Genomic DNA, 25,668 nt, shown 5'->3' on the forward strand with positions numbered 1-25,668 from the left:
GGGAAAAGCTGATCTCTAGGTTTATATGATTGGTAGAACATTTTCTGGGTAAAAGGCCGAGAAAATGCTGACAGAACTCCTAGGAGAGACCATGAGAGTCCCACACACATACAGTGATTCATAGTATTTTCTGTATCATTGTGTACACAGAAGGTTGTCAGTCATGTGATGTGGGAGGAGTAATCAGGACTCTCACTGCCTATCCTAGGAGTCCTGTCAGATGCCTTTTACTCAGAAATCCTTCTCAAAATCATATAAACCTATATATCACAGAGATCAGATTCTCTTCCTTTATCATACCATGCTCTTGGATAAGATAGCAGAAATCACCTTTACTTTAAGCTTAGCATTGTGGTATACTGTATGTATGGTGTATCTTACAACAAAATTAATTTAGGAATAAAAATATTTCTCTCAAAAATGAGATCTTTGCAGATTGGATTATTTTTACCTAAACAAAACACATATCAATCCTTCTGTCCAGTAATTGCTGAGCACTAGACAAGGTGTGAAAAAGAAACCAGTGAAAATTTCAGAAAGTAAATCTACTACCTGCTATAAAACAGAAATACAAAATGTGAAGAGTCCACTTGTCAGCACACTTCAAAGGGGTTGTCCAATATCATAAAAAAAACTAATGCAAAGACAATCAGATAAAATAGCAAAAGAGCAGATACTCACCTCTTAAATCCCCCAACGCACCAGTGACCTGCTCTTGGGACTCCCTGCTTCCCTATATGTTAACCATTGTCTATTCAGCACTGAGTAGCTCTCCTGTAACCTGTGTTTGTTTAATGTTTTTAATGTAGTATTGTGATGTATACTGAATTTTTTTACATTTTTCTTTTCTTTCAGAGACATTAAAGGTTTCTGCTTTCTTACCTCCAGAGATAACCCAAGAAGATGCACAATACATCTGACTAGTGATGATAAACCTGTGAGTTCTAGTTTTTTATTTGTTTCTCACTTGGGCTCTCTATGACATTAGACATAGAGAGTGGCACTGGTAAAAAGTTCTGTACTAATATATCAAAATTATATCCTGAGCTATATAAGCAAAAATTTATTTACTAAGTTATGTGCCTAGAAGCAACATGGAAATGGTTTCATTCCAATGTAATATTCTATCGTCAATCTCTTTTATTAAAGTGCGGCATACTTCACAGGTAAAGAACAGTCACTTGGACAAGAGATGTAGACCAAAAAGAGAAAAAGAAACCTGGTTTAAATGTGACATGCTCTTTACTTTTTTAGAAATGGTCTATTTCGGGCCTTAAGGCTGAAGCAATTATTTTAGTTTTCCCATCGTCATGATAACATTTTTATTTTTCCTTTCGGCATAGCTGTATTTTTAATGGCACTATTTATTGTGGGGTAACATACTGTATAACTCATTGATTCATTTTTATTAACTCTTTTTAAGGGTGAAATGGGAAAAAATAACATTCCACCATTGTCTTGCTTTATAAAGTTTGCGGCGTTCACTTTAAAGAATAAATAATGTGTTACCTTTTTTTTCTGTAGGTTAGTACGATTATGGGGATACCAAATTGAAATAGTGTTTTACTACTTTTCCCAATAAATACACTGTTTAAAAAAATTGTCATATTCTGAGAACTATAATATTAGAATTTTTTTCTATAGGTTTCATTGGTAGCATTTTGGGGCACTTAGGTATTTCTGATCATTTTTATTCTACTTTCTGGGAGGCAGGGTGAACAAAAAACAGCAATTTTAGATTTTTTTTCACATTGCTCACTGTATATTGTAATTATCATATTAACTTTCGGCCTCATGCCCACCCTTGTATTTTCAGTCCTCATCCGATCTGCATTTTTTGCGGGTCGGATGAGGACCCTTTAATTTCAATGCGGTTCACATATGTCTATTCCACAGCCCCACAAAAAAGATTGAACATGTCCTATTCTTGTCCATTTTGCGGACAAGGATGAGACACCATAGAAGTTTGAAAAAAAAAAGGCTGGGTATGCTTGGATCCGAGTTCTGCGACAGTAAAATGGATACTCTCATGTGCATGAGGCCTTATTCTGTGGGTCTTTACAATTGCAACGAAGCCACATTTCGTATACTTATGTTTTTTCATATCTTTTTTATGTTCTACTACTTTCATACAAAACAATTCCAGTAATTTCAAGTTACTCCCTATCCATAGGACATTCCATTGCTGGGCCCCCCATCGATTACAAGAACAGGGGCCTCATACCCCGCAGGGCTCCACAGAATGAACGGAGCAGTAAGTGGAGAATGTACACTGCCTCTTTATTCGTCTCTATGGGACTGCTAGAGATAGCTGCGTACAAGTGCTTAGATATTTCTGACAGTCGCTCAGAGAATGTGGGGTACAGTGCCCCCCATTCCTGTGATTGATGGGGGTCCCAGTGGTAGGACAAGCAACAATTTATTGGTTATGTGAGATCCACAATTAATAGAAATTACTGGAATACTCCTTTAAGTTATAATTTGGTGATGTTTAGACCTGGTTAAAGGACTTCTTACAAGATTTAAATATATCACCTATCAGGGGTATAGATGATGCATTTCTGATAGGTGGGCATTCAAGCACATTAACCCCCATTGATCACAAGAACAAGGGTGCCCCCATCTCTTTCTCTGTTCCATTCAACTCTATGGGACGACTGAAGGAGATTGAGTGGATCCCTGTACTCTGCTTCTCTTCTGCTGTCCCAAAGAGATGAACAGCAGAGCACATGCTCAACCACTGATCCAATCATATGAGATGACAAAGATACCAATTAGACACTTGTAATATTGGGACAACCTCTTTAAGTCAGAAATTTAATGTATTGGTGCAACTTTTTTCCTTTTATTATTGCATGGTTTTGCTTTATTTGTACACTACATATGTACCGTAAGTCTGTTATTTTAACTCAGTAAATCTATTGTCCGTTTTATTTGTTGGCTTTAGGTCAAAGAAATTTTGACTGTTGACCATAAATTGAACCTGAGTGTGATCTGTAGCAATGGAATGAAAAGAAATACAAGCATCACATTTCTATCTGAATTCTTTGCATTTCACAACTGTAAGTACTTTCCTAAATGAAGTAATAAATTAAGTCTAATCTGTTGACTTTGAAATCCTTACATTCTTTAATACTTGGGCAAAGAAAATGGGGAGATTTACCAACGGTGTTGTTGGATGCAAAAATATAAATGTGACCGCTCGTGGCTGACATACGTAAACATAAACCGATAATTTGCTCTACATATTAGAACGTATTTGGTAAATTTGAAGCATTTTACAACTCATCTTAGTCATGCCACGTTTGCTCAACGTTTTTGAGAAATGAAGAAGTATAAAGAAGGTAATGTATAAATTCTGCAGAATAAGAAAAGTGAGTGGAGTGATTTTCCCTATTGTGTCAGTAAAATAGGCATTTACGCCAAATGTATGACTTATTTGCTCCATTTTAGAGTGGTTTGCACTATCCAGGCAGTTTTCATTTAATAAGGGCTGGCCAAATGTTTAGAGAGTGGAACTACATTTTTAGACAGATTTATCATTGCGACTTTGTTCTAAAACTCGCCTGGTGGTATACAAAATGACAGAACCTTTGTAATAACTATGGCTGGATGTTGGACTGAAAAATCTATAAATATTTCTTAAGACACATTTAAAAAAATTGATGTGTGTAAATTTGTAAATTTGTCATAAAATACTGGCTTTAAACCAAGCTGGTAAATTTTGCTTGGAAAATCTACACCAGTGCTGTCACCATGACCTAAGGTAAATGGTGAATTCTGTGTTATCTACAGTTAAAACCAGAAGTTTACATACATTATTTACATATGCATGTTTTTCTCAATATCTGACATGAAATCAGAATAAACCTTTTCTGTTTTTGGTCAATTAGGATTACCATAATTATTATTATTTGCCAAATGCAAGAATAATGAGAGAGAGAGAGAGAATGTTTTAAGGCATTTTTATTACTTTCTGTAAAGTCAAAAGTTTACATACATTTCATTAATATTTGGTACCATTGCTCTTAAACTGTATAACTTGGGTCAAACATTTTGGATATCCTTCCACAAGCTTCTCACAATAGTTGGTCAGAATTTGGGCCCATTCCTCCTGACAAAACTGGTGTAACTGAGCCATGTTTGTTGGTTGCCTTGCTTGCACCTGTCTTTTCAGCTTTGCCCATACATTTTCAATAGGATTGAGATCAGGGCTTTGTGATGGCAACTCCAAAACATTGACTTTGTTATCCTTAAGCCACATTGTAACCAGTTTGGCAGTATGCTTCGGGTCATTGTCCATTTGGAAGACCCATTTCCGCCCAAGCTTTAACTTCCTGGCTGATGTCTTGAGATGTTGCTGTTATGGTCCCTCCCATGACAGAGGTTAGAAGATCTGAGAGACTGGCTGCACGTGAGGTTATCTAACAGCCTCTCTGTTTTCACTTGTTGCAGTGTTGTTGTTGGTAATGACCACACCTCTTGTCTCAGGTGCAGCTTGTGGTCATTAGTGATCCTCTATTTAGTATGGACTCACACTTCATACCATGCGGTTGATATTATCTGCCTGGAGTTGGAAGAGCTGGTGTGTGGTCCTCATCTGAGTTCCTGCTCATCCATTTTTTATTGACGATAAGTTTACTTCTCTTTGTACACTGCTCAAAAAAATAAAGGGAACACAAAAATAACACATCCTTGATCTGAATTAATTAAATATTCTTCTGAAATACTTTGTTCTTTACATAGTTGAATGTGCTGACAACAAAATCACACAAAAATTTAAAAATGGAAATCAAATTTTTCAACCCATGGAGGTCTGGATTTGGAGTCACCCTCAAAATTAAAGTGGAAAAACACACTACAGGCTGATCCAACTTTGATGTAATGTCCTTAAAACAAGTCAAAATGAGGCTCAGTAGTGTGTGTGGCCTCCACGTGCCTGTATGACCTCCCTACAACGCCTGTGCAAGCTCCTGATGAGGTGGCGGACGGTCTCCTGAGGGATCTCCTCACAGACCTGGACTAAAGCATCTGCCAACTCCTGGACAGTCTGTGGTGCAACGTGACGTTGGTGGATAGAGCAAGACATGATGTCCCAGATGTGCTCAATTGGATTCAGGTCTGGGGAACGGGCGGGCCAGTCTATAGCATCAATGCCTTCGTCTTGCAGGAACTGCTGACACACTTCAGCCACATGAGGTCTAGCATTGTCTTGTATTAGGAGGAACCCAGGGCCAACCGCACCAGCATATGGTCTCACAAGGGGTCTGAGGATCTCATCTCGGTACCTAATGGCAGTCAGGCTACCTCTGGCGAGCTCATGGAGGGCTGTGCGGCCCTCCAAAGAAATGCCACCCCACACCATTACTGACACAATGCCAAACCGGTCATGCTGGAGGATGTTGCAGGCAGCAGAACGTTCTCCACGGCGTCTCCAGACTCTGTCACGTCTGTCACATGTGCTCAGTGTGAACCTGCTTTAATCTGTGAAGAGCACAGGGCGAGCAGACACATGCACATTTGTGGCCTGCTGGAGGTCATTTTGCAGGGCTCTGGCAGTGCTCCTCCTGTTCCTCCTTGCACAAAGGCGGAGGTAGCGGTCCTGCTGCTGGGTTGTTGCCCTCCTATGGCCTCCTCCACATCTCCTGATGTACTGGCCTGTCTCCTGGTAGCGCCTCCATGCTCTGGACACTACGCTGACAGACACAGCAAACCTTCTTGCCACAGCTGGAATTGATGTGCCATCCTGGATAAGCTGCACTACCTGAGCCACTTGTGTGGGTTGTAGACTCCGTCTCATGCTACCACTAGAGTGAAAGCACCGCCAGCATTCAAAAGTGACCAAAACATCAGCCAGGAAGCATAGGAACTGAGAAGTGGTCTGTGGTTACCACCTGCAGAACCACTCCTTTTTTGGGGGTGTCTTGCTAATTGCCTATTATTTCCACCTGTTGTCTATCCCATTTGCACAACAGCATGTGAAATTGATTGTCACTCAGTGTTGCTTCCTAAGTGGACAGTTTGATTTCACAGAAGTGTGATTGACTTGGAGTTACATTGTGTTGTTTAAGTGTTCCCTTTATTTTTTTGAGCAGTGTATTTTGTTGTCCCCACTTGCTCATTGTTTACTAGGCCTGAGGGAGACTCTGGTTCGTTCATCTGGGAAGGAACCAGTAGTCTCAGACCCTATCACTACTCCTAGGGATATTCAGGGTTACTAGGGCCTAGGTTTACGGTGTATGAATATTCCCACCTTCAGGGTCTATTCATACTGACAAGAGTCAGGGCTAAGTTAAGGGTTTCCTAGGTGTTACCATTTACCTTTCCCTAGCCTTGAGGCCTAGTTCCTGGTCATTTTCCTCCTGTTGTCATTCTGGTGTTCTTCCACTCCCCTTACATCATGAAAGTTGCTTCAGTATTTCCACATAAACTTCTTTCCACATGATGCCATCTATTTTGTAAAGTGCACCAGTGTTCTTAGGCTTCCAAGCTTCTCCCTTTTTCCTCCAAACGCAACAATGCTCATTATGTCCAAAAAGTTCAATTTTAGTTTCGTCAGACCACAGGACATGTCTCCAAAAATGTAGGTCTTTGTTCCTGTGTGCATTTGCAAAAATTTATCTGGCTTTTTTATGTTTCTTTTGAAGTAATGGCTTCTTCCTGGCAGAGTGGCCTTTCAGCCCATGTTGATACAGTACTCGTTTCACTGTGGATATTGACACAATCTTACCAGCTTCTGCCATCATATTCACAAGGTCTTTTGCTTTTGTTCTTTGGTTGATATTAGAGATGAGCGAATTTCTCAAATTTTTTAATATTTGATTCAATCCGAAATAATTTGTGTCAAATCGAGTTAAAAAACTGCTATTTCCTGGCTGCAGAGAGCCTGTGTAGTGGTGTAGAACACGATGCAGAAACACACATAGGGAGTCTGCTGTGGTAGTGAAACAATACTGAGTCAGTATGACATGCAGATGACAGGCATCGCTCTTAGAATCACTGCACACTTCATTTCTTTGGGCAGTTACGGGGCCAAAACTAACCAAATACCTCAAGTGTGAACTCAGCCTTACAGGTCGATGTTAGCGTCAGGTACAAGGAACCGTGCAGAGGCCCAAGATCCTACTATAGTGTGAAAGAGCGCACTTTTTTTACACCGTCGTCAGCTGATTCCACATAGACATCTACAGAACCTGTTCTATTAAACACTTATACAAGTAGAGCCCCCCTGACAGAGTGGAGAGGTGTCATCAGTAAGTATGTGTTGACGTCACTGATTATTTTGCCCTTCTTCTGATCTGTCAGAACAATAACCCCCAAAAAAAAATATCCTGTCTGTTGAGCATCCGCCTTCACTCTGTCAGCATTTGGTCAGTAATCCATCAGTATTGCTAATGCCAAAACACAAGAGTGGATCCAAAACAGAGATGACACATGAATGGAATATTTGCATGCCAATTCTGATGGGACTATACAGGCCTTACAGCTGCTACACAGACAGGATCCGTTGTGTGTCTCATTTTGTCAGATCAGAAGGGCCAAATAAATGATGATGTCAACCAGGCCAAAAGGCTAAATAGTGACCCAGTCATGAAGTGGGGAGGGTGGGAACAGCATGAGAAGTCCACAGAGTGGCAAGGTGACATAGTGTGGAGGTGGCAGGAGCATGAGGAGACCACAGAGTGACCCGGTGACTCTGGGGAGGTGGGTGGCACTAACAGTACTCGCTGATGATGGTGGGTGTAAAAGGGAGCACTTGGCATCAGATGTGTGACATCAGGGGGGTGGCAGTATCAGAATAGTAGCTGAGGCAGGTAGCCAGAAGAATCCAGTCTCTTTTGTCAAAGTGTTGGTGTGGCACCATGGATGATCTAGTCTGATGCATCAGGAATTGTTGGGTGGAAATCCTGGCTGATCCATGCCTGATTCATCTTGACAAAAGTCAGTCTCTCCACATTTTAGGTGGACAGGCAAGTTCTCCTTGTGGTAACTATGGCCCCCACCTCATTAAACACCCGCTCTGATGCCACACTACTGGCCGGGCAGGACACCCTTTCCAGGGAAAACTTGGCCAGTTGTGGCCACAAATCCAGTTTGGCTGCCCAGTAGTCCAGCGGATATTCTTTTTCTTTTTTTTTTTTACATTTTATTTTCTTCAATGATAGTTACAAAAAAGCTATTAAACAGAGCGGAAGGAACAAAAATAAGCCAAAAATACAAAAAGAAAAACAAAGCTGTCCATATACTCCACCCTTCAAGCTGAACTAATCAATTCACCTCACTTCTGCAGAGCAGCATAATAACGCATGCCTCACCTACTCCGCCTCTCAACCTCCTCATAGAGCTTTATTTGGGACATGATCCGTCTCCACTCCTCAAGTACAGGGGAAATGGGGGAACCCTATCTCTTGACTATCAGCACCTTTGCTATCAAGCAGCCCTTCAGCCAAGCTAATTGATGTACAGAAGGGTTAGGACTGTCAGGTATATAAACGCCCAAAATTGCAGAGATAATATCTGGTGCAGAGGATTGGGGAAGATCCCCCTGCAATGCTGTAAATACGTGCTCCCAAAAACGCTTTATCACACTGCATTCCCATAAAAGATGGATATATCCAACATTGGGTCTGCCGCACTTTCGACAGAAAAAATCACGTCCTCGGTTATTAGCAAATTTAGCTTGCATTTGCGGTGTATAGTATAACCTGTGAAGAATCTTAAACTGGATCAAACTATAGCTGGCTGCCGATACTACCTTTTTCATATTTTTAAAAATCTGTGACCAGGGGAGGGGGGAGATTTTTAATTCCTGCTCCCATTTAGGTATACTTTTAAAAGGAAACACCGTGGACAGTGAATCTCGCATTTTCGAGTAAATCTGTGCCATTTTAATCTTTTTCCCTGCGTGAGAAAAACAATAATCAAAAAATTTATGTTGTTCAGTAATCATATATGTTTTATTCAGTGTGCCGTCGTATGCATGTTTTAAACGTGTGTACATAAATCGATCTAAGAAAGTGTTTGTGAAGTTAAAGTCCCCTAAAACTTTAAAACGATCTACAACAAAAAAATGAGCCACTCTGGTAATACCCCTACAACTTTAATAAGTGTAATCAGTTATTTTCAAAAATTCCCCTAAATTCCGATTTTCCCACAACGGGGTAAAATAAAAAGCGTGTGTCACCTGCAAGGTCGTTTTCAATGTGTCCCAAACCCTCTGTAGCGTTCTCGCGATTGGGCATCTAGTGTCCAAGGTGCCAAAATGTGCGGTTTCTAAGTGCATAAAAATATTATCCAATGACCTACCTAATACCCTAGTTAAGTACTGCCCTAATGCATTCTCTCCAGCATTACAACATCTTTGTAACTGCGCAGAGAAAAAATAGCCTTGAAAGAAAGGGAGTGATAGTCCCCCATCTGGCTCAGCCAGCCACAGATACCTCTGCTTTATGCGGACCCTCTTCCTCCCCCAAATTAGGTCATTTATTAAGACTTCCAATCTATAAAAAAAAAAGCATCGTCTATCCAGATGGGGGAAGCACAGATCAGATACAAAACCAGCGGTAATATGATCATTTTTACTAATGCCAGACGATTGGTTTGCGATATTACCAATTTTTGCCAGCGGATATTCAATGACGGCTGGCAGGGTGCACTCCAAGTATGCCACCACCTGCTGGTTCAGGTTCTGCGCTATGTCTACCTGCTGCTGCTGGTGAGTAGTTTCTTCACTAGCCTGGTGAAGAAAGCTGCTCATCAGCGACTCTAGACTCAGGCTGCTGCAGATGTTGCTGGTACTGCTCCTGCCACCCCACAGCCATGACAGTGGAATGTGAGCGCAGAGGGGCCCCCGGTCAAACCTGCGAAAGGATGGACTATGTGCAGATAGGCAGTGGCTAACTGACTACATAGGATGTCTCTATAGTAGTTCAGTTTGTCCTCCCTCTCCACGGGTGTAAAAAAGGCCCCAATGGTCTAAAATGGTGGAGAGCCAGTAGTTATCCCTCTGCCAAAAGGTGACAATTCGGCTGTCACTACGCAAGCAAGTGAGCATGCATTGGGCCATTTGCGCAAGTGACTCAGAGGGACTCCCTGCCTCCATCTCCACTGCATAGTGCCATGTTGTGTCTGGATTATCTGCCTCATCTCTCTCTTGCTCCTCTGGCTGCTCCTGCTCCTCCTGTCCTGTCAACTGTGTAGAAAACCCCCCCATTTCACTACACATTGCTTGTGCTCCAATGTACTCCTCCTCCAGTTCAGCCCCCACAGGCCTCATGTGATCGTGAGATGTAGGCGCCACATCTCCAGTCCCCTGACCAGCCAGATTTACCAGCATCTTTTCCAGGATAGGAATCAGTGGAATGATGTTGTTCATCCCGTAGTCCTTGCGACTGACAAATAAAGTGGCCTCCTCAAAGGACACGAGAAAACAGCAGGTGTCACACATGAGCTACCACTGACTAACATTGAAGTTACACAGGGGAGTACCTCTGTCCGCCTGTATCATCAAGAAATTGTTTATGGCCTTTCTCTATTCGTACAGTCGGTCTAACATTTGAAGGGTGAAATTCCAACGGGTGGAAACGTCGCATATCAGCCTATGTTTGATGATGCCGTTCTGCTGCTAGCTCAAGGAGGGTGTGCTTGGTGGTGTACGAGTGGCTGAAGTGCATGTAAAGTTTCTTGGCCATTTTTAGGATGTCTTGCAGATGGGTGGAAGACTTCAGGAAATGCTTGACAACCCCCTTCACTCAGCGCCAACATCATGGTCTTCCCGCTGTCGGTCACCATGGTCCTGCTTTTGAGTTGTCGCGGAGAAAGCCAGGATTTGATTTCTTGATGAAGGACGTGGAGCAGTTCCTCCCCTGTGTGACTCCGTTCGACCAGGCAAACTAGGTGCAGAACAGCGTGACACCGCTGTGCCCTGCACATGTGGTATGCTTGTGGGGCACTGTGAATTGTCCCTGCAGTGGAGGATGAGAACAAGGTGGAGGATCAGGAGTCAGAGGCGGACATTGTCGCAGGACCAATGGCTTGAGAACGTGGAGGCGGAAGCAGTATCACCTGGCCAAGTTGCTGGTTTGGCTGGGCAGGAACCACATTTACCCAGTGGGCCGTAAAGGACATATATTGTCCTTGACTGTAGTTACAACTCCACATGTCGACGCTGCCAGACACCGACAGGCTCAAGGACTGGTCCACCTTCTGTTCTACATATGCGTGCAGGGCTGGTACTGTCCACCCCTTGGAAAGGGAGGGACTGCAGTACCAGCAACTTGGCCAGGAGCAGGTTCAGTTTCTGCACCGTTTGATGAGTTCACGCATACTGTTGTCTTTTGGCAATCGTTTCGGTGATCGATTGCTGATGGAATGACTGACTAGGAGGAGGAGGGGCAGGAGCATCAGGACCAGCAGATGATGGGAAGGACAGACAGCTTCCTACAACTGAGGTAATGGAGCCTTGACTGCCTGAAATCGGGTGTGTGCCACTGGGTGATGCAGAGGTTGCTGCGGCAGGCTGGACCACCACATTGGAGCCACGGTTCTCCCAGGCCACTTTATGGTGACGCTGCATATTTTGACGCAGGGCCATGTTGCCAACATTGGCACCCTGACCAAACTTCATCTTTTGCCCACAGATTCGACAAATGGCCATGTTCACCTCCCCAATGGCTTAACAAAAAACTGACACACCACCGAGTAAGTGATTTTACCCCCAACACTCTGCACTGACTGACTGCTACCGCCACTGCCTCCGTGAATCCCTGCACCACTACTTTCCGGGCCAGTAGGCTCCTGCGAAGCGTGTGGTCTACCCTGGGCACTTTTGGCTCCCAACCTCGCACTGATGAAGCCCCTCGGCTACATCATCATTGAGTACTGTCTGCACGTCACTGATGTTCTCCTTAACAGTCTCTGAGCCAGGAGCCTGACCACTTGCAACAGCAGCTCCCACGCCACTCTCCTCATCACCTACCGCCTACCAGAGGAAGCAGCGGATGTCTCCTCTGGATCTTGGCTGGGCAGTAGCTACTGACTGTCCTCTAGTAGCTCTTCCTCGCTGTATAGTGGAGCTGAGCCCACAGCATATAGTACTTATTTGGCTGAGGGAACAGGTCAGAGGCAGGTTGAGGACAGGTCAGGGCACAGGGCCTGCTCCCGGGCCATGCCAACTAAGGGCTATGTCTGACGAACCCACTAACTATGTCTGATGTCACTTGCGACAAAGTCAAAGATCGAATCAACCATTCAAGAACCGCTGGGTTGCTGGTAGTGATGTCGCGAACATAAAATTTTCAGTTCGCGAACAGCGAACACGAACTTCCGCAAATGTTCGCGAACTGGCGAACCGGGCGAACCGCCATAGACTTCAATAGACAGGCGAATTTTAAAACCCACAGGGACTCTTTCTGGCCACAATAGTGATGAGAAAGTTGTTTCAAGGGGTCTAACACCTGGACTGTGGCATGCCGGAGGGGGATCTATGGCAAAACTCCCATGGAAAATTACGTAGTGGACGCAGAGTCGGGTTTTAATCCATAAAGGGCATAAATCAACTAACATTCCTAAATTGTTTGGAATAACGTGCTTTAAAACATCCAGTGTGTGTATACGATCAGGTATGATGTTGTATCGATCAGGTAGTGTAAGGGTTACGCCCGCATCACAGACATTGACAGACCAAACTCCCCTTTTAATGCACCGCAAACAGTTCATTTGCACAACCGCAAACTCCCCATTTGCACAAGGTTGGATACCAAGCTAGCCACGTCCCGGTGATGTCATTGAAGGTTTCTTCCTCCACCCAGCCACGTACAACACCAAGGGTCCCCGAAAGGTCAATTGAATTGATTTTTCGAACGGGGAGATGGTTAAAAAAACGCTGGCTCCCTCCCCTTTGTTTTTATCCACGGTGACTGCGTCTGCGCCGTGCAATTTACTGTCACACCCGATATGAGTGGTATTTTCTGTAGTACTATTCTCATCAGTTTAATCCCTCTAACGTCCCCGACTCCCCAATCTGGGGGCCATTTATTAAACAGATTTTTCGGACGGGGAGATGGTTAAAAAAACGCTGGCTCCCTCCACTCTGTTTTAATCCACGGTGACTGCGTCTGCGCCGTGCAATTTACTGTCACACCCGATATGAGTGGTATTTTCTGTAGTACTATTCTCATCAGTTTAATCCCTCTAACGTCCCCAATCTGGGTGCCATTTATTGAATAGATTTTTCGAACGGGGAGATGGTTAAAAAAAACCTGGCTCCCTCCACTCTGTTTTAAACCACGGTGACTGCGTCTGCGCCGTGCAATTTACTGTCACACCCGATATGAGTGGTATTTTCTGTAGTACTATTCTCATCAGTTTAATCCCTCTAACGTCCCCAATCTGGGTGCCATTTATTGAATAGATTTTTCGAACGGGGAGATGGTTAAAAAAACGCTGGCTCCCTCCACTCTGTTTTAAACCACGGTGACTGCATCTGCGCCGTGCAATTTACTGTCACACCCGATATGAGTGGTATTTTCTGTAGTACTATTCTCATCAGTTTAATCCCTCTAACATCCCCAATCTGGGGGCCATTTATTAAATAGATTTTTTGAACGGGGAGATGGTTAAAAAAAACGCTGGCTCCCTCCACCGATATGAGTGGTATTTTCTGTAGTATTATTCTCATCAGTTTAATCCCTGTTACGTCCCATATCAGGAATTGCCTTTTATGAAAAAAAATTTAGGCCGGGTACCTTCGACTGCCTTCACAGTGACAGACCAAACTCTCATACACTAAACTGAATTGATTTCAGGAACCGGGAGATGGAAAAAGCAGCTTGGTCGGTCCTCTTACTCCCAAATTGGGGCACTGCGCGTGCACAGAGCAATGTGCTGTGACACCCTATATGAGTGGTGTCTTAACTAGTACTATTGCTATCAGTTTAATCCCTGTTACGGACCCTATCCGGTCGAATTGATTAACCATTGTCGAATCCCCCATTGACATCCCCCTTATAAGCTGTGTAAAGCATATTTTTTAGTTTGGTTTTGAACTGCTGCATCCTTTCCGACTTTTGGTAATTTGGTAACATTTCTGCCACTTTCTGCTTATACCGGGGGTCTAGTAGCGTGGCCACCCGATCGCTTTTGGTCTGACCATAATGAAGCAACGGCCTTATCATCTGGGGTGTGGCAACATTGCCAACACACTTTTATAGAGGTGATGATGATTGCTTCATTGTGATACGCAAGCCCCTTCACCACAACAAGGTAACGATCACGAAGGGGAATTGACACTTGTATGTGCCTTTTTTTTTTGGTTTGTTTTTGCAGCCACAGTGCTGCACCATAGGACAGAAAAATTAGGCATGTACACATGCCTGAAAAATAATGGCACTGTTGCAGACGCTATTGTAGCAGCGGCCGGAAAAATTTATGTTTTCCAGGCAGAAAAGTGACTAAAACATTACGGCTTGAACCCTAGTTGGTGGTGGAGAATTCACGAAAGTCATCCGGTATGCAGACATTAAATACAGCAGCGTGGGGACCATTTTGAGGCCAAGGCATGTAATCAGGCCTTTTGTTAGTCAAACGTATCCCCCACTGTCAGTCCCTTCGGGATCCATGCCTCATTCATCTTTATGAAGGTGAGGTAATCAACACTTTTTTGACCGAGGCGACTTCTCTTGTCAGTGACAATGCCTCCTGCTGCACTGAAGCTCCTTTCTGACAGGACACTTGAAGCAGGGCAGGCCAGAAGTTCTATCGCAAACTGGGATAGCTCAGGCCACAGGTCAAGCCTGCACACCCAGTAGTGAAGGGGTTCATTGCTCCTCAGAGTGTCGATATCTGCTGTTAAGGCGAGGTAGTCTGCTACCTGTCGGTCGAGTCGTTCTCTAAGGCTGGATCCCGAAGGGCTGTGGCGATGAGTAGGACTGAAAAATCTCCGCATGTCCTCCATCAACAACACATCTGTAAATCGTCCAGTCCTTGCCGCCGTGGTAGGAGGAGGATTACACTCACCTCTTCCCCTGTTAGATTCCCGTTGTGCTGTGACATCTCCCTTATAAGCTGTGTAAAGCATATTTTTTAGTTTGGTTTTGAACTGCTGCATCCTTTCCGACTTTCGGTAATTTTGTAACATTTCTGCCACTTTCTGCTTATACCGGGGGTCTAGTAGCGTGGTCACCCAGTACAGATCGTTCTCCTTTATCCTTTTTATACGTGGGTCCCTCAACAGACATGACAGCATGAAAGACCCCATTTGAACAAGGTTGGATGCAGAGCTTCTCATTTCCCGTTCCTCGTCCTCACTGATGTCATTGACGGTCTGTTCTTCCCCCCAGCCACGTACAACACCATGGGTCCCAGATAGGTGACAACAACGAGCACCCTGGGGTGCCTGCTGTGGTTGGTCTTCCTCCTCCTCAAAGCCGCCACATTCCTCCTCTGACTCCTCTTCCTCATACTCCTCTTCCAGCGTTGCTGCAGGTCCGGCAAGCGATGATGACAAGGCTGTTTCTGGTGGTGATGGTGACCACAACTCTTCCTCTTCCTCTTCACGCTCATCTACAGCCTGATCCAGAACTCTTCGCAGGGCACGCTCCAGGAAGAAAACAAATGGGATGAGGTCGCTGATGGTGGCTTCGGTGCGACTGACTAGGTTTGTCACCTCCTCAAAAGGACGCATAAGCCTACAGGCATTGCGCATGAGTGTCCAGTAACGTGGCAAAAAGATTCCCAGCTCCGCAGAGGCTGTCCTAGCACCCCGGTCATACAAATACTCGTTGACGGCTTTTTCTTGTTGGAGCAGGCGGTCGAACATTAGGAGTGTTGAATTCCAACGTGTCGGGCTGTCGCATATCAAGCGCCTCACTGGCATGTTGTTTCGCCGCTGAATATCGGAAAAGTGCGCCATGGCCGTGTAGGAACGCCTGAAATGGCCACACACCTTCCTGGCCTGCTTGAGGACGTCCTGTAAGCCTGGGTACTTAGACACAAAACGTTGTACGATGAGATTCAACACATGTGCCATGCACGGCACATGTGACAACTTGCCCAAATTTAATGCCGCCAACAGATTGCTTCCATTGTCACACACCACTTTGCCGATCTCCAGTTGGTGCGGGGTCAGCCACTGATCCACCTGTGCGTTCAGGGCGGACAGGAGTGCTGGTCCTGTGTGGCTCTCTGCTTTCAGGCAAGTCAACCCCAAGATAGCGTTACACTGTCGTATCCGGGATGTGGAATAGCCCCTGGGGAGCTGGGGGGAATCAGTTGATGTGCAGCCAGACGCCGCAGCAGAAGAGGACTCAGCCGAGGAGGAAATTAAAGAGGATGGAGTAGGAGTAGAGGAGGTGGCAGTAGGTCTGCCTGCAAGTCGTGGTGGTGTCACCAACTCCGCTGCAGAGCCACGCATTCCATGCTTGTCAGCCGTCAGCAGGTTGACCCAATGCGCAGTATACGTGATATACCTGCCCTGACCGTGCTTTGCAGACCAGGTATCAGTGGTCAGATGGACCCTTGCCCCAACACTGTATGCCAGAGATGCCATGACTTCCTTTTCAATGACATGGTAGAGGTTTGGGATTGCCTTTTTTGAAAAAAAATTTCGTCCGGGTACCTTCCACTGTGGTGTCCCAATAGCGACAAATTTTTTGAAGGCCTCAGACTCTACCAGCTGGTATGGTAAAAGCTGGCGGGCTAAGAGTTCCGTCAAGCCAGCTGTCAGTCGCCGGGCAAGGGGGTGACTTTGTGACATTGGCTTCTTATGCTCAAACATGTCCTTGACAGACACCTGACTGTGGGCAGATGAGCAGGAACTGCTGAAGGTGAGAGATGGAGTGGCGGGTGGTTGAGAGGGGGCAGGGAGGACAGCAGTGGTTGACGTGGCTGAAGATGCAGGACCAGGAGGAGCATGGTGGCTTTGAGTTTGTGTGCTGCTTGTACTCATGTGTTGATCCCATAGGCGTTTGTGATGTGAGATCATGTGCCTTCGCAAAGCAGTTGTACCAAGGTGGGTGTTGGACTTCCCACGACTCAGTTTCTTTTGGCACAGGTTGCAAATGGCATTGCTTTTATCAGAGGCAGACACACAAAAAAAATGCCACACTGCTGAGCTTTGCAATGACGGCATTCTAGTGGTGGCAACAGCATGCGTTGACTGGCGTGCTGTCTGGCTGACCCCAGGTGCCGATACATGCTGTCTGACTGTGCCACTAACTCCTTGCGACGACCTCCCCCTGCTTCCAACTCGTCTCCTCATTCTCTCTGTCTCCCCTTCAGAACTTTCCCCCTCTTCTTCTCTTCGAGCAGGCACCCACGTGGCATCCGTGGACACATCGTCATCATCAACCGCTTCACTTGTATCTGACACCTCAGCAAAGGAAGCAGCAGCGGGTACAACATCATCATCATCACACTGTACGTCCATGTGTGTAATCCTGCCTGACTGAGACATATCCCCGTAATCTACATCATCTGGCAATAATGGTTGCGCATCACTAATTGCATCCAACTGATGTGTAAATAACTCCTCTGACGGATCAAGTGAAGCGGCTGTGGTGGCTGTGGTGGTAGTGGCGACGGGCGGGTGCGTGGTAACTTGAGAGCAGGTGACCGAAGCTGAGTTGGAGGAGGATGGTGCGTCAAGGTTCTTAGCGGAAGCTGTTGAAGATTGGGTGTCCTGTCTAAGCCAGTCAACTACGTCCTCTGAATTTTTCGGGTTCAGGGTACGTGGCCTCTGAAAACTGGGCATTATTCCAGGGACAGTGGAAATCACAGCACCACGACCACGACGGCCCCTGCGGGGTGGCCTGCCTCTGCCTGTCATTTTTTTTTTAGATAAGTGGTACTACGCGTGCTAGGTACTGTGCCACCCGGTATGAGTGGTTGGCACTGGCAGTGGGCACACTACAGTCTGTGGAAGTGGGCCTGACACACACTGGCAGCAGGCAAGCAACTGAATTTAGACTACTGTCTAAAAATTAAATGCCTTATTTATCGGCAAGCTACTGTGCCACCCGGTATCAGTGGTTGGCACTGGCAGTGGGCACACTACAGTCAGTGGAAGAGGGCCTGACACACACTGGCAGCAGGCAAGCAACTGAAATTACACTAAAGTGTAAAAATTAAATGCCTTATTTATCGGCAAGCTACTGTGCCACCCGGTATGAATGGTTGGCACTGGCAGTGGGCACACTACAGTCAGTGGAAGAGGGCCTGACACACACTGGCAGCAGGCAAGCAACTGAATTTAGACTACTGTCTAAAAATTAAATGCCTTATTTATCGGCAAGCTACTGTGCCACCCGGTATCAGTGGTTGGCACTGGCAGTGGGCACACTACAGTCAGTGGAAGCGGGCCTGACACACACTGGCAGCAGGCAAGCAACTGAAATTACACTAAAGTGTAAAAATTAAATGCCTTATTTATCGACAAGCTACTGTGCCACCCGGTATCAGTGGTTGGCACTGGCAGTGGGCACACTACAGTCAGTGGAAGCGGGCCTGACACACACTGGCAGCAGGCAAGCAACTGAATTTAGACTACTGTCTAAAAATTAAATGCCTTATTTATCGGCAAGCTACTGTGCCACCCGGTATCAGTGGTTGGCACTGGCAGTGGGCACACTACAGTCAGTAGAAGCGGGCCTGACACACACTGGCAGCAGGCAAGCAACTGAAATTACACTAAAGTGTAAAAATTAAATGCCTTATTTATCGGCAAGCTACTGTGCCACCCGGTATGAGTGGTTGGCACTGGCAGTGGGCACACTACAGTCAGTAGAAGCGGGCCTGACACACACTGGCAGCAGGCAAGCAACTGAAATTACACTAAAGTGTAAAAATTAAATGCCTTATTTATCGGCAAGCTACTGTGCCACCCGGTATGAGTGGTTGGCACTGGCAGTGGGCACACTACAGTCAGTGGAAGAGGGCCTGACACACTGACTGGCAGCAGGCAAGCAACTGAATTTAGACTACTGTCTAAAAATTAAATGCCTTATTTATCGGCAAGCTACTGTGCCACCCGGTATCAGTGGTTGGCACTGGCAGTGGGCACACTACAGTCAGTGGAAGCGGGCCTGACACACACTGGCAGCAGGCAAGCAACTGAAATTACACTAAAGTGTAAAAATTAAATGCCTTATTTATCGGCAAGCTACTGTGCCACCCGGTATCAGTGGTTGGCACTGGCAGTGGGCACACTACAGTCAGTAGAAGCGGGCCTGACACACACTGGCAGCAGGCAAGCAACTGAAATTACACTAAAGTGTAAAAATTAAATGCCTTATTTATCGGCAAGCTACTGTGCCACCCGGTATGAGTGGTTGGCACTGGCAGTGGGCACACTACAGTCAGTGGAAGAGGGCCTGACACACTGACTGGCAGCAGGCAAGCAACTGAATTTAGACTACTGTCTAAAAATTAAATGCCTTATTTATCGGCAAGCTACTGTGCCACCCGGTATCAGTGGTTGGCACTGGCAGTGGGCACACTACAGTCAGTGGAAGCGGGCCTGACACACACTGGCAGCAGGCAAGCAACTGAAATTACACTAAAGTGTAAAAATTAAATGCCTTATTTATCGGCAAGCTACTGTGCCACCCGGTATCAGTGGTTGGCACTGGCAGTGGGCACACTACAGTCAGTAGAAGCGGGCCTGACACACACTGGCAGCAGGCAAGCAACTGAAATTACACTAAAGTGTAAAAATTAAATGCCTTATTTATCGGCAAGCTACTGTGCCACCCGGTATGAGTGGTTGGCACTGGCAGTGGGCACACTACAGTCAGTGGAAGAGGGCCTGACACACTGACTGGCAGCAGGCAAGCAACTGAATTTAGACTACTGTCTAAAAATTAAATGCCTTATTTATCGGCAAGCTACTGTGCCACCCGGTATCAGTGGTTGGCACTGGCAGTGGGCACACTACAGTCAGTGGAAGCGGGCCTGACACACACTGGCAGCAGGCAAGCAACTGAAATTACACTAAAGTGTAAAAATTAAATGCCTTATTTATCGGCAAGCTACTGTGCCACCCGGTATCAGTGGTTGGCACTGGCAGTGGGCACACTACAGTCAGTAGAAGCGGGCCTGACACACACTGGCAGCAGGCAAGCAACTGAAATTACACTAAAGTGTAAAAATTAAATGCCTTATTTATCGGCAAGCTACTGTGCCACCCGGTATGAGTGGTTGGCACTGGCAGTGGGCACACTACAGTCAGTGGAAGAGGGCCTGACACACTGACTGGCAGCAGGCAAGCAACTGAATTTAGACTACTGTCTAAAAATTAAATGCCTTATTTATCGGCAAGCTACTGTGCCACCCGGTATCAGTGGTTGGCACTGGCAGTGGGCACACTACAGTCAGTGGAAGCGGGCCTGACACACACTGGCAGCAGGCAAGCAACTGAAATTACACTAAAGTGTAAAAATTAAATGCCTTATTTATCGGCAAGCTACTGTGCCACCCGGTATCAGTGGTTGGCACTGGCAGTGGGCACACTACAGTCAGTGGAAGAGGGCCTGACACACACTGGCAGCAGGCAAGCAACTGAATTTAGACTACTGTCTAAAAATTAAATGCCTTATTTATCGGCAAGCTACTGTGCCACCCGGTATCAGTGGTTGGCACTGGCAGTGGGCACACTACAGTCAGTGGAAGCGGGCCTGACACACACTGGCAGCAGGCAAGCAACTGAATTTAGACTACTGTCTAAAAATTAAATGCCTTATTTATCGGCAAGCTACTGTGCCACCCGGTATCAGTGGTTGGCACTGGCAGTGGGCACACTACAGTCAGTTGAAGTCGGCCTGACACACACTAGCAGCAGGCAAGCAGCTGAAATTACACTAAAGTGTAAAAATTAAATGCCTTTTTTATGCAAAGTCCTGTGCCAGCCGGTATGAGTGGTGGGCACTGGCAGTGGGCACACTACAGTCAGTGGAAGTCAGCCTGACACACACTGGCAGGCAACTAACCTTAGATTAAAGTGTAAAAATTAAGTGCCTATTTTTTAAGCAAAGTCCTGTGCCACTCGGTATGACAGGGGTGGGCACTGGCAGTGGGCACACTACAGTCAGTTGAAGTCGGCCTGACACACACTAGCAGCAGGCAAGCAGCTGAAATTACATTAAAGTGTAAAAATTAAATGCCTTTTTTAAGCAAAGTCCTGTGCCAGCCGGTATGAGTGGTGGGCACTGGCAGTGGGCACACTACAGTCAGTGGAAGTCAGCCTGACACACACTGGCAGGCAACTAACCTTAGATTAAAGTGTAAAAATTAAGTGCCTATTTTTTAAGCAAAGTCCTGTGCCACTCGGTATGACAGGGGTGGGCACTGGCAGTGGGCACACTACAGTCAGTTGAAGTCGGCCTGACACACACTAGCAGCAGGCAAGCAGCTGAAATTACACTAAAGTGTAAAAATTAAATGCCTTTTTTAAGCAAAGTCCTGTGCCAGCCGGTATGAGTGGTGGGCACTGGCAGTGGGCACACTACAGTCAGTGGAAGTCAGCCTGACACACACTGGCAGGCAACTAACCTTAGATTAAAGTGTAAAAATTAAGTGCCTATTTTTTAAGCAAAGTCCTGTGCCACTCGGTATGACAGGGGTGGGCACTGGCAGTGGGCACACTACAGTCAGTTGAAGTCGGCCTGACACACACTAGCAGCAGGCAAGCAGCTGAAATTACATTAAAGTGTAAAAATTAAATGCCTTTTTTAAGCAAAGTCCTGTGCCAGCCGGTATGAGTGGTGGGCACTGGCAGTGGGCACACTACAGTCAGTGGAAGTCAGCCTGACACACACTGGCAGGCAACTAACCTTAGATTAAAGTGTAAAAATTAAGTGCCTATTTTTTAAGCAAAGTCCTGTGCCACTCGGTATGACAGGGGTGGGCACTGGCAGTGGGCACACTACAGTCAGTTGAAGTCGGCCTGACACACACTAGCAGCAGGCAAGCAGCTGAAATTACATTAAAGTGTAAAAATTAAATGCCTTTTTTAAGCAAAGTCCTGTGCCAGCCGGTATGAGTGGTGGGCACTGGCAGTGGGCACACTACAGTCAGTGGAAGTCAGCCTGACACACACTGGCAGGCAACTAACCTTAGATTAAAGTGTAAAAATTAAGTGCCTATTTTTTAAGCAAAGTCCTGTGCCACTCGGTATGACAGGGGTGGGCACTGGCAGTGGGCACACTACAGTCAGTTGAAGTCGGCCTGACACACACTAGCAGCAGGCAAGCAGCTGAAATTACACTAAAGTGTAAAAATTAAATGCCTTTTTTATGCAAAGTCCTGTGCCAGCCGGTATGAGTGGTGGGCACTGGCAGTGGGCACACTACAGTCAGTGGAAGTCAGCCTGACACACACTGGCAGGCAACTAACCTTAGATTAAAGTGTAAAAATTAAGTGCCTATTTTTTAAGCAAAGTCCTGTGCCACTCGGTATGACAGGGGTGGGCACTGGCAGTGGGCACACTACAGTCAGTTGAAGTCGGCCTGACACACACTAGCAGCAGGCAAGCAGCTGAAATTACATTAAAGTGTAAAAATTAAATGCCTTTTTTAAGCAAAGTCCTGTGCCAGCCGGTATGAGTGGTGGGCACTGGCAGTGGGCACACTACAGTCAGTGGAAGTCAGCCTGACACACACTGGCAGGCAACTAACCTTAGATTAAAGTGTAAAAATTAAGTGCCTATTTTTTAAGCAAAGTCCTGTGCCACTCGGTATGACAGGGGTGGGCACTGGCAGTGGGCACACTACAGTCAGTTGAAGTCGGCCTGACACACACTAGCAGCAGGCAAGCAGCTGAAATTACATTAAAGTGTAAAAATTAAATGCCTTTTTTAAGCAAAGTCCTGTGCCAGCCGGTATGAGTGGTGGGCACTGGCAGTGGGCACACTACAGTCAGTGGAAGTCAGCCTGACACACACTGGCAGGCAACTAACCTTAGATTAAAGTGTAAAAATTAAGTGCCTATTTTTTAAGCAAAGTCCTGTGCCACTCGGGATGACAGGGGTGGGCACTGGCAGTGGGCACACTACAGTCAGTTGAAGTCGGCCTGACACACACTGGCAGGCAACTAACCTTAGATTAAAGTGTAAAAATGAAGTGCCTTTTTTTTAAGCAAAGTCCTGTGCCACACGGGATGACAGGGGTGGGCACTGGCAGTGGGCACACTACAGTCAGTTGAAGTCGGCCTGACACACACTAGCAGCAGGCAAGCAGCTGAAATTACACTAAAGTGTAAAAATTAAATGCCTTTTTTATGCAAAGTCCTGTGCCAGCCGGTATGAGTGGTGGGCACTGGCAGTGGGCACACTACAGTCAGTGGAAGTCAGCCTGACACACACTGGCAGGCAACTAACCTTAGATTAAAGTGTAAAAATTAAGTGCCTTTTTTTAAGCAAAGTCCTGTGCCACACGGAATGACAGGGGTGAGCACTGGCAGTGGGCACACTACAGTCTGTGGGCCTGCAGCTCCTCACACACAGGCAGGCCAGGCAACTGCAATATGTATATAAAGGAAAAAAAAAAAGCAGACTAATGTTGCAGCCCTAAAAAGGGCTTTTTGGGGTGCTGTCAGGACGCTGTCCTTACAGCAGAGATCAGATGAGTCTTTCAGGACTGGAGTGGACACTGAATTCACTAGCCTAGCTATCGATTTCCCAATTAAATCAGCAGCAGTTACAGTCTCCCTCCTCTCACTAAGACTGCAGCTTCAGAATGAATCTAAAATGGATGCTGTGCAGGAGGTGGGAGGGTCTGGGAGGGAGGGTATGCTGCTGATTGGCTGGAATGTGTCTGCTGACTGTGAGGTACAGGGTCAAAGTTTGCTCAATGATGATGTATAGGGGGCGGACCGAACATCGCATGTGTTCGCCCGGCAGAGGCGAACGCGAACAAGCTATGTTCGCCGGGAACTGTTCGCCTTCGGATAGTTCGGGCCATCTCTAGTTGCTGGTCAAGACAAGATCCCTAGCTGACACTGGGAGCTCAGGCCTCTCAAAGTGACCCCTGCTGCCACGTTCCCTTACTCTGCTGCGACCTGTGCCTGCGCCATAAACATTTAGGCCTGTGCCCCTCCCCTATGCAGGGCCTGTCTGACATACTGTTAGATCAAATAAGTAAATAAAAAGGAAATTAATACACGCCAAAAAGGGCTTTAATTTTGTCACTTCACCACACAACTGCTAATAAGCCTTTTTTCTTTTTCCCCACTAACACACGCCCAAAAAAAGCTTTAAAACATATAACTGCGGCCGTGAACGGCAAATAATTTTTTTTTTTTGCCACTAATACATGCCCATAAGGGCTGTAATTTTGTCACTTCACCACACAATGGCTAATAAGCCCCTTTTTTTTCCCACACTAATACACGCCAAAAAGGTCTTTCGTTTTCTAACTTCACCACACAACAGCTAATAAGACCCTTTTTTTCCCCCCACTAATACACGCCAAAAAGGGCTTGAATTTTCTCACTTCACCACACAATGGCTAATAAGCAATAAGCCCTTTTTCTTTTTCACCACTAATACACGCTAAAAAAAGGCTTTCGAACATATAACTGCGGCTGTGAACGGCAAATAATACTTTTTTTGCCACTAATACTCGCCATAAAGGGCTGTAATTTTCTCACTTCAACACACAACGGCTAATAAGCCCCTCCCCCCCCCCACTAATACATGACAAAAAATGATTTAGAACATATATATAACTGCACCACACAAGGGCTAATAAGACCCCAATAACAAGAATGGTTTGCTGGAATTACAGAGATATTGCAAACCTGAAATGAGCAGCAGTATAATGGCAATTTGGATCCGCAGTCAGTGCAGCAAGGTGTAATAGGATTGTTCCTATTACCCAGGCTGTAAACACCCATATTGAACCCTGTTCTGCTTCAATACTGTGGAATAATTCCTCCTTATCCTTTCCCTACACTTCTAATGCTCTTTCCTTGAACTTATATTAAGCAAAATATAAGTTTTCAAGTCTTTCCTAGCACTGTCCCTAGCGCCTGCTAACATCTCTCCCTGCACTAAGTACACTGGAAAATGGCTGAATCCAAGATGGCTGAGGCTATTTATAGGGCCGTGACATCACAGGGCTGGCTGGCTGCTGATTGGCTGCCTGCATGGCATTGTGGTGACCCTTTGTTCCCAGAGTTCCTTGCTCCATGTCCTAACATGTGAAGCAGCCATTTTAGGAAATAATGCGATTTGTTACCACGAACATGACATCATCATATGGGCAGTCCAGAATTGTTTAAAGGCATAGTAATCTTAGTGTATGTAAACTTTTGACATTGCAGAAAGTAATACAAATGCCTTAAAACATTCCCTCTCTCATTATTCTGGCATTTGGCAAATAATAATTATGGTAATCCTAATTGACCAAAAACAGGAAAGGTTTATTCTGATTTCATGTCAGATATTAAGAAAAACATGCATACAGTATGTGTCTTTTTATATAGTGTATGTAAACTTCTGGTTTCAACTGTATATATAGGTGTTATCCGTCACTGTAATGCTGTCTGTCAGACTTAAAAGTGATCTCTGCTGAACAAGTGGCCAATGTGAAAACGTCAGGATTTACTATTAAAAAAAATTAATAAATAGATATTGACATGGAGAATTAGAAAAAAATCACTTTACAGTATATTCCG

General features: G+C 45.6%; 1 protein-coding gene across 2 annotated transcripts in view; it reads left to right on the forward strand.

The window, feature by feature from the left end:
• IL2RB (interleukin 2 receptor subunit beta) overlaps positions 1–25,668 on the forward strand; it is an 86,166-nt gene that overhangs the window by 25,029 nt on the left and 35,469 nt on the right. Inside the window, exons 4-6 of one of the 2 annotated variants that reach the window (XM_040407174.1) lie at positions 856–937; positions 2,174–2,254; positions 2,948–3,062. In XM_040407174.1, coding sequence (XP_040263108.1) covers positions 856–937; positions 2,174–2,254; positions 2,948–3,062 — 278 coding nt within the window. The remainder of the gene's footprint in view (positions 1–855; positions 938–2,173; positions 2,255–2,947; positions 3,063–25,668) is intronic. The other variant, XM_040407176.1, reaches the window with a different exon arrangement.

The sequence above is a fragment of the Bufo bufo genome, chromosome 9, assembly GCF_905171765.1.
Source record: "Bufo bufo chromosome 9, aBufBuf1.1, whole genome shotgun sequence".
Taxonomy (NCBI): Eukaryota; Metazoa; Chordata; class Amphibia; order Anura; family Bufonidae; genus Bufo; species Bufo bufo.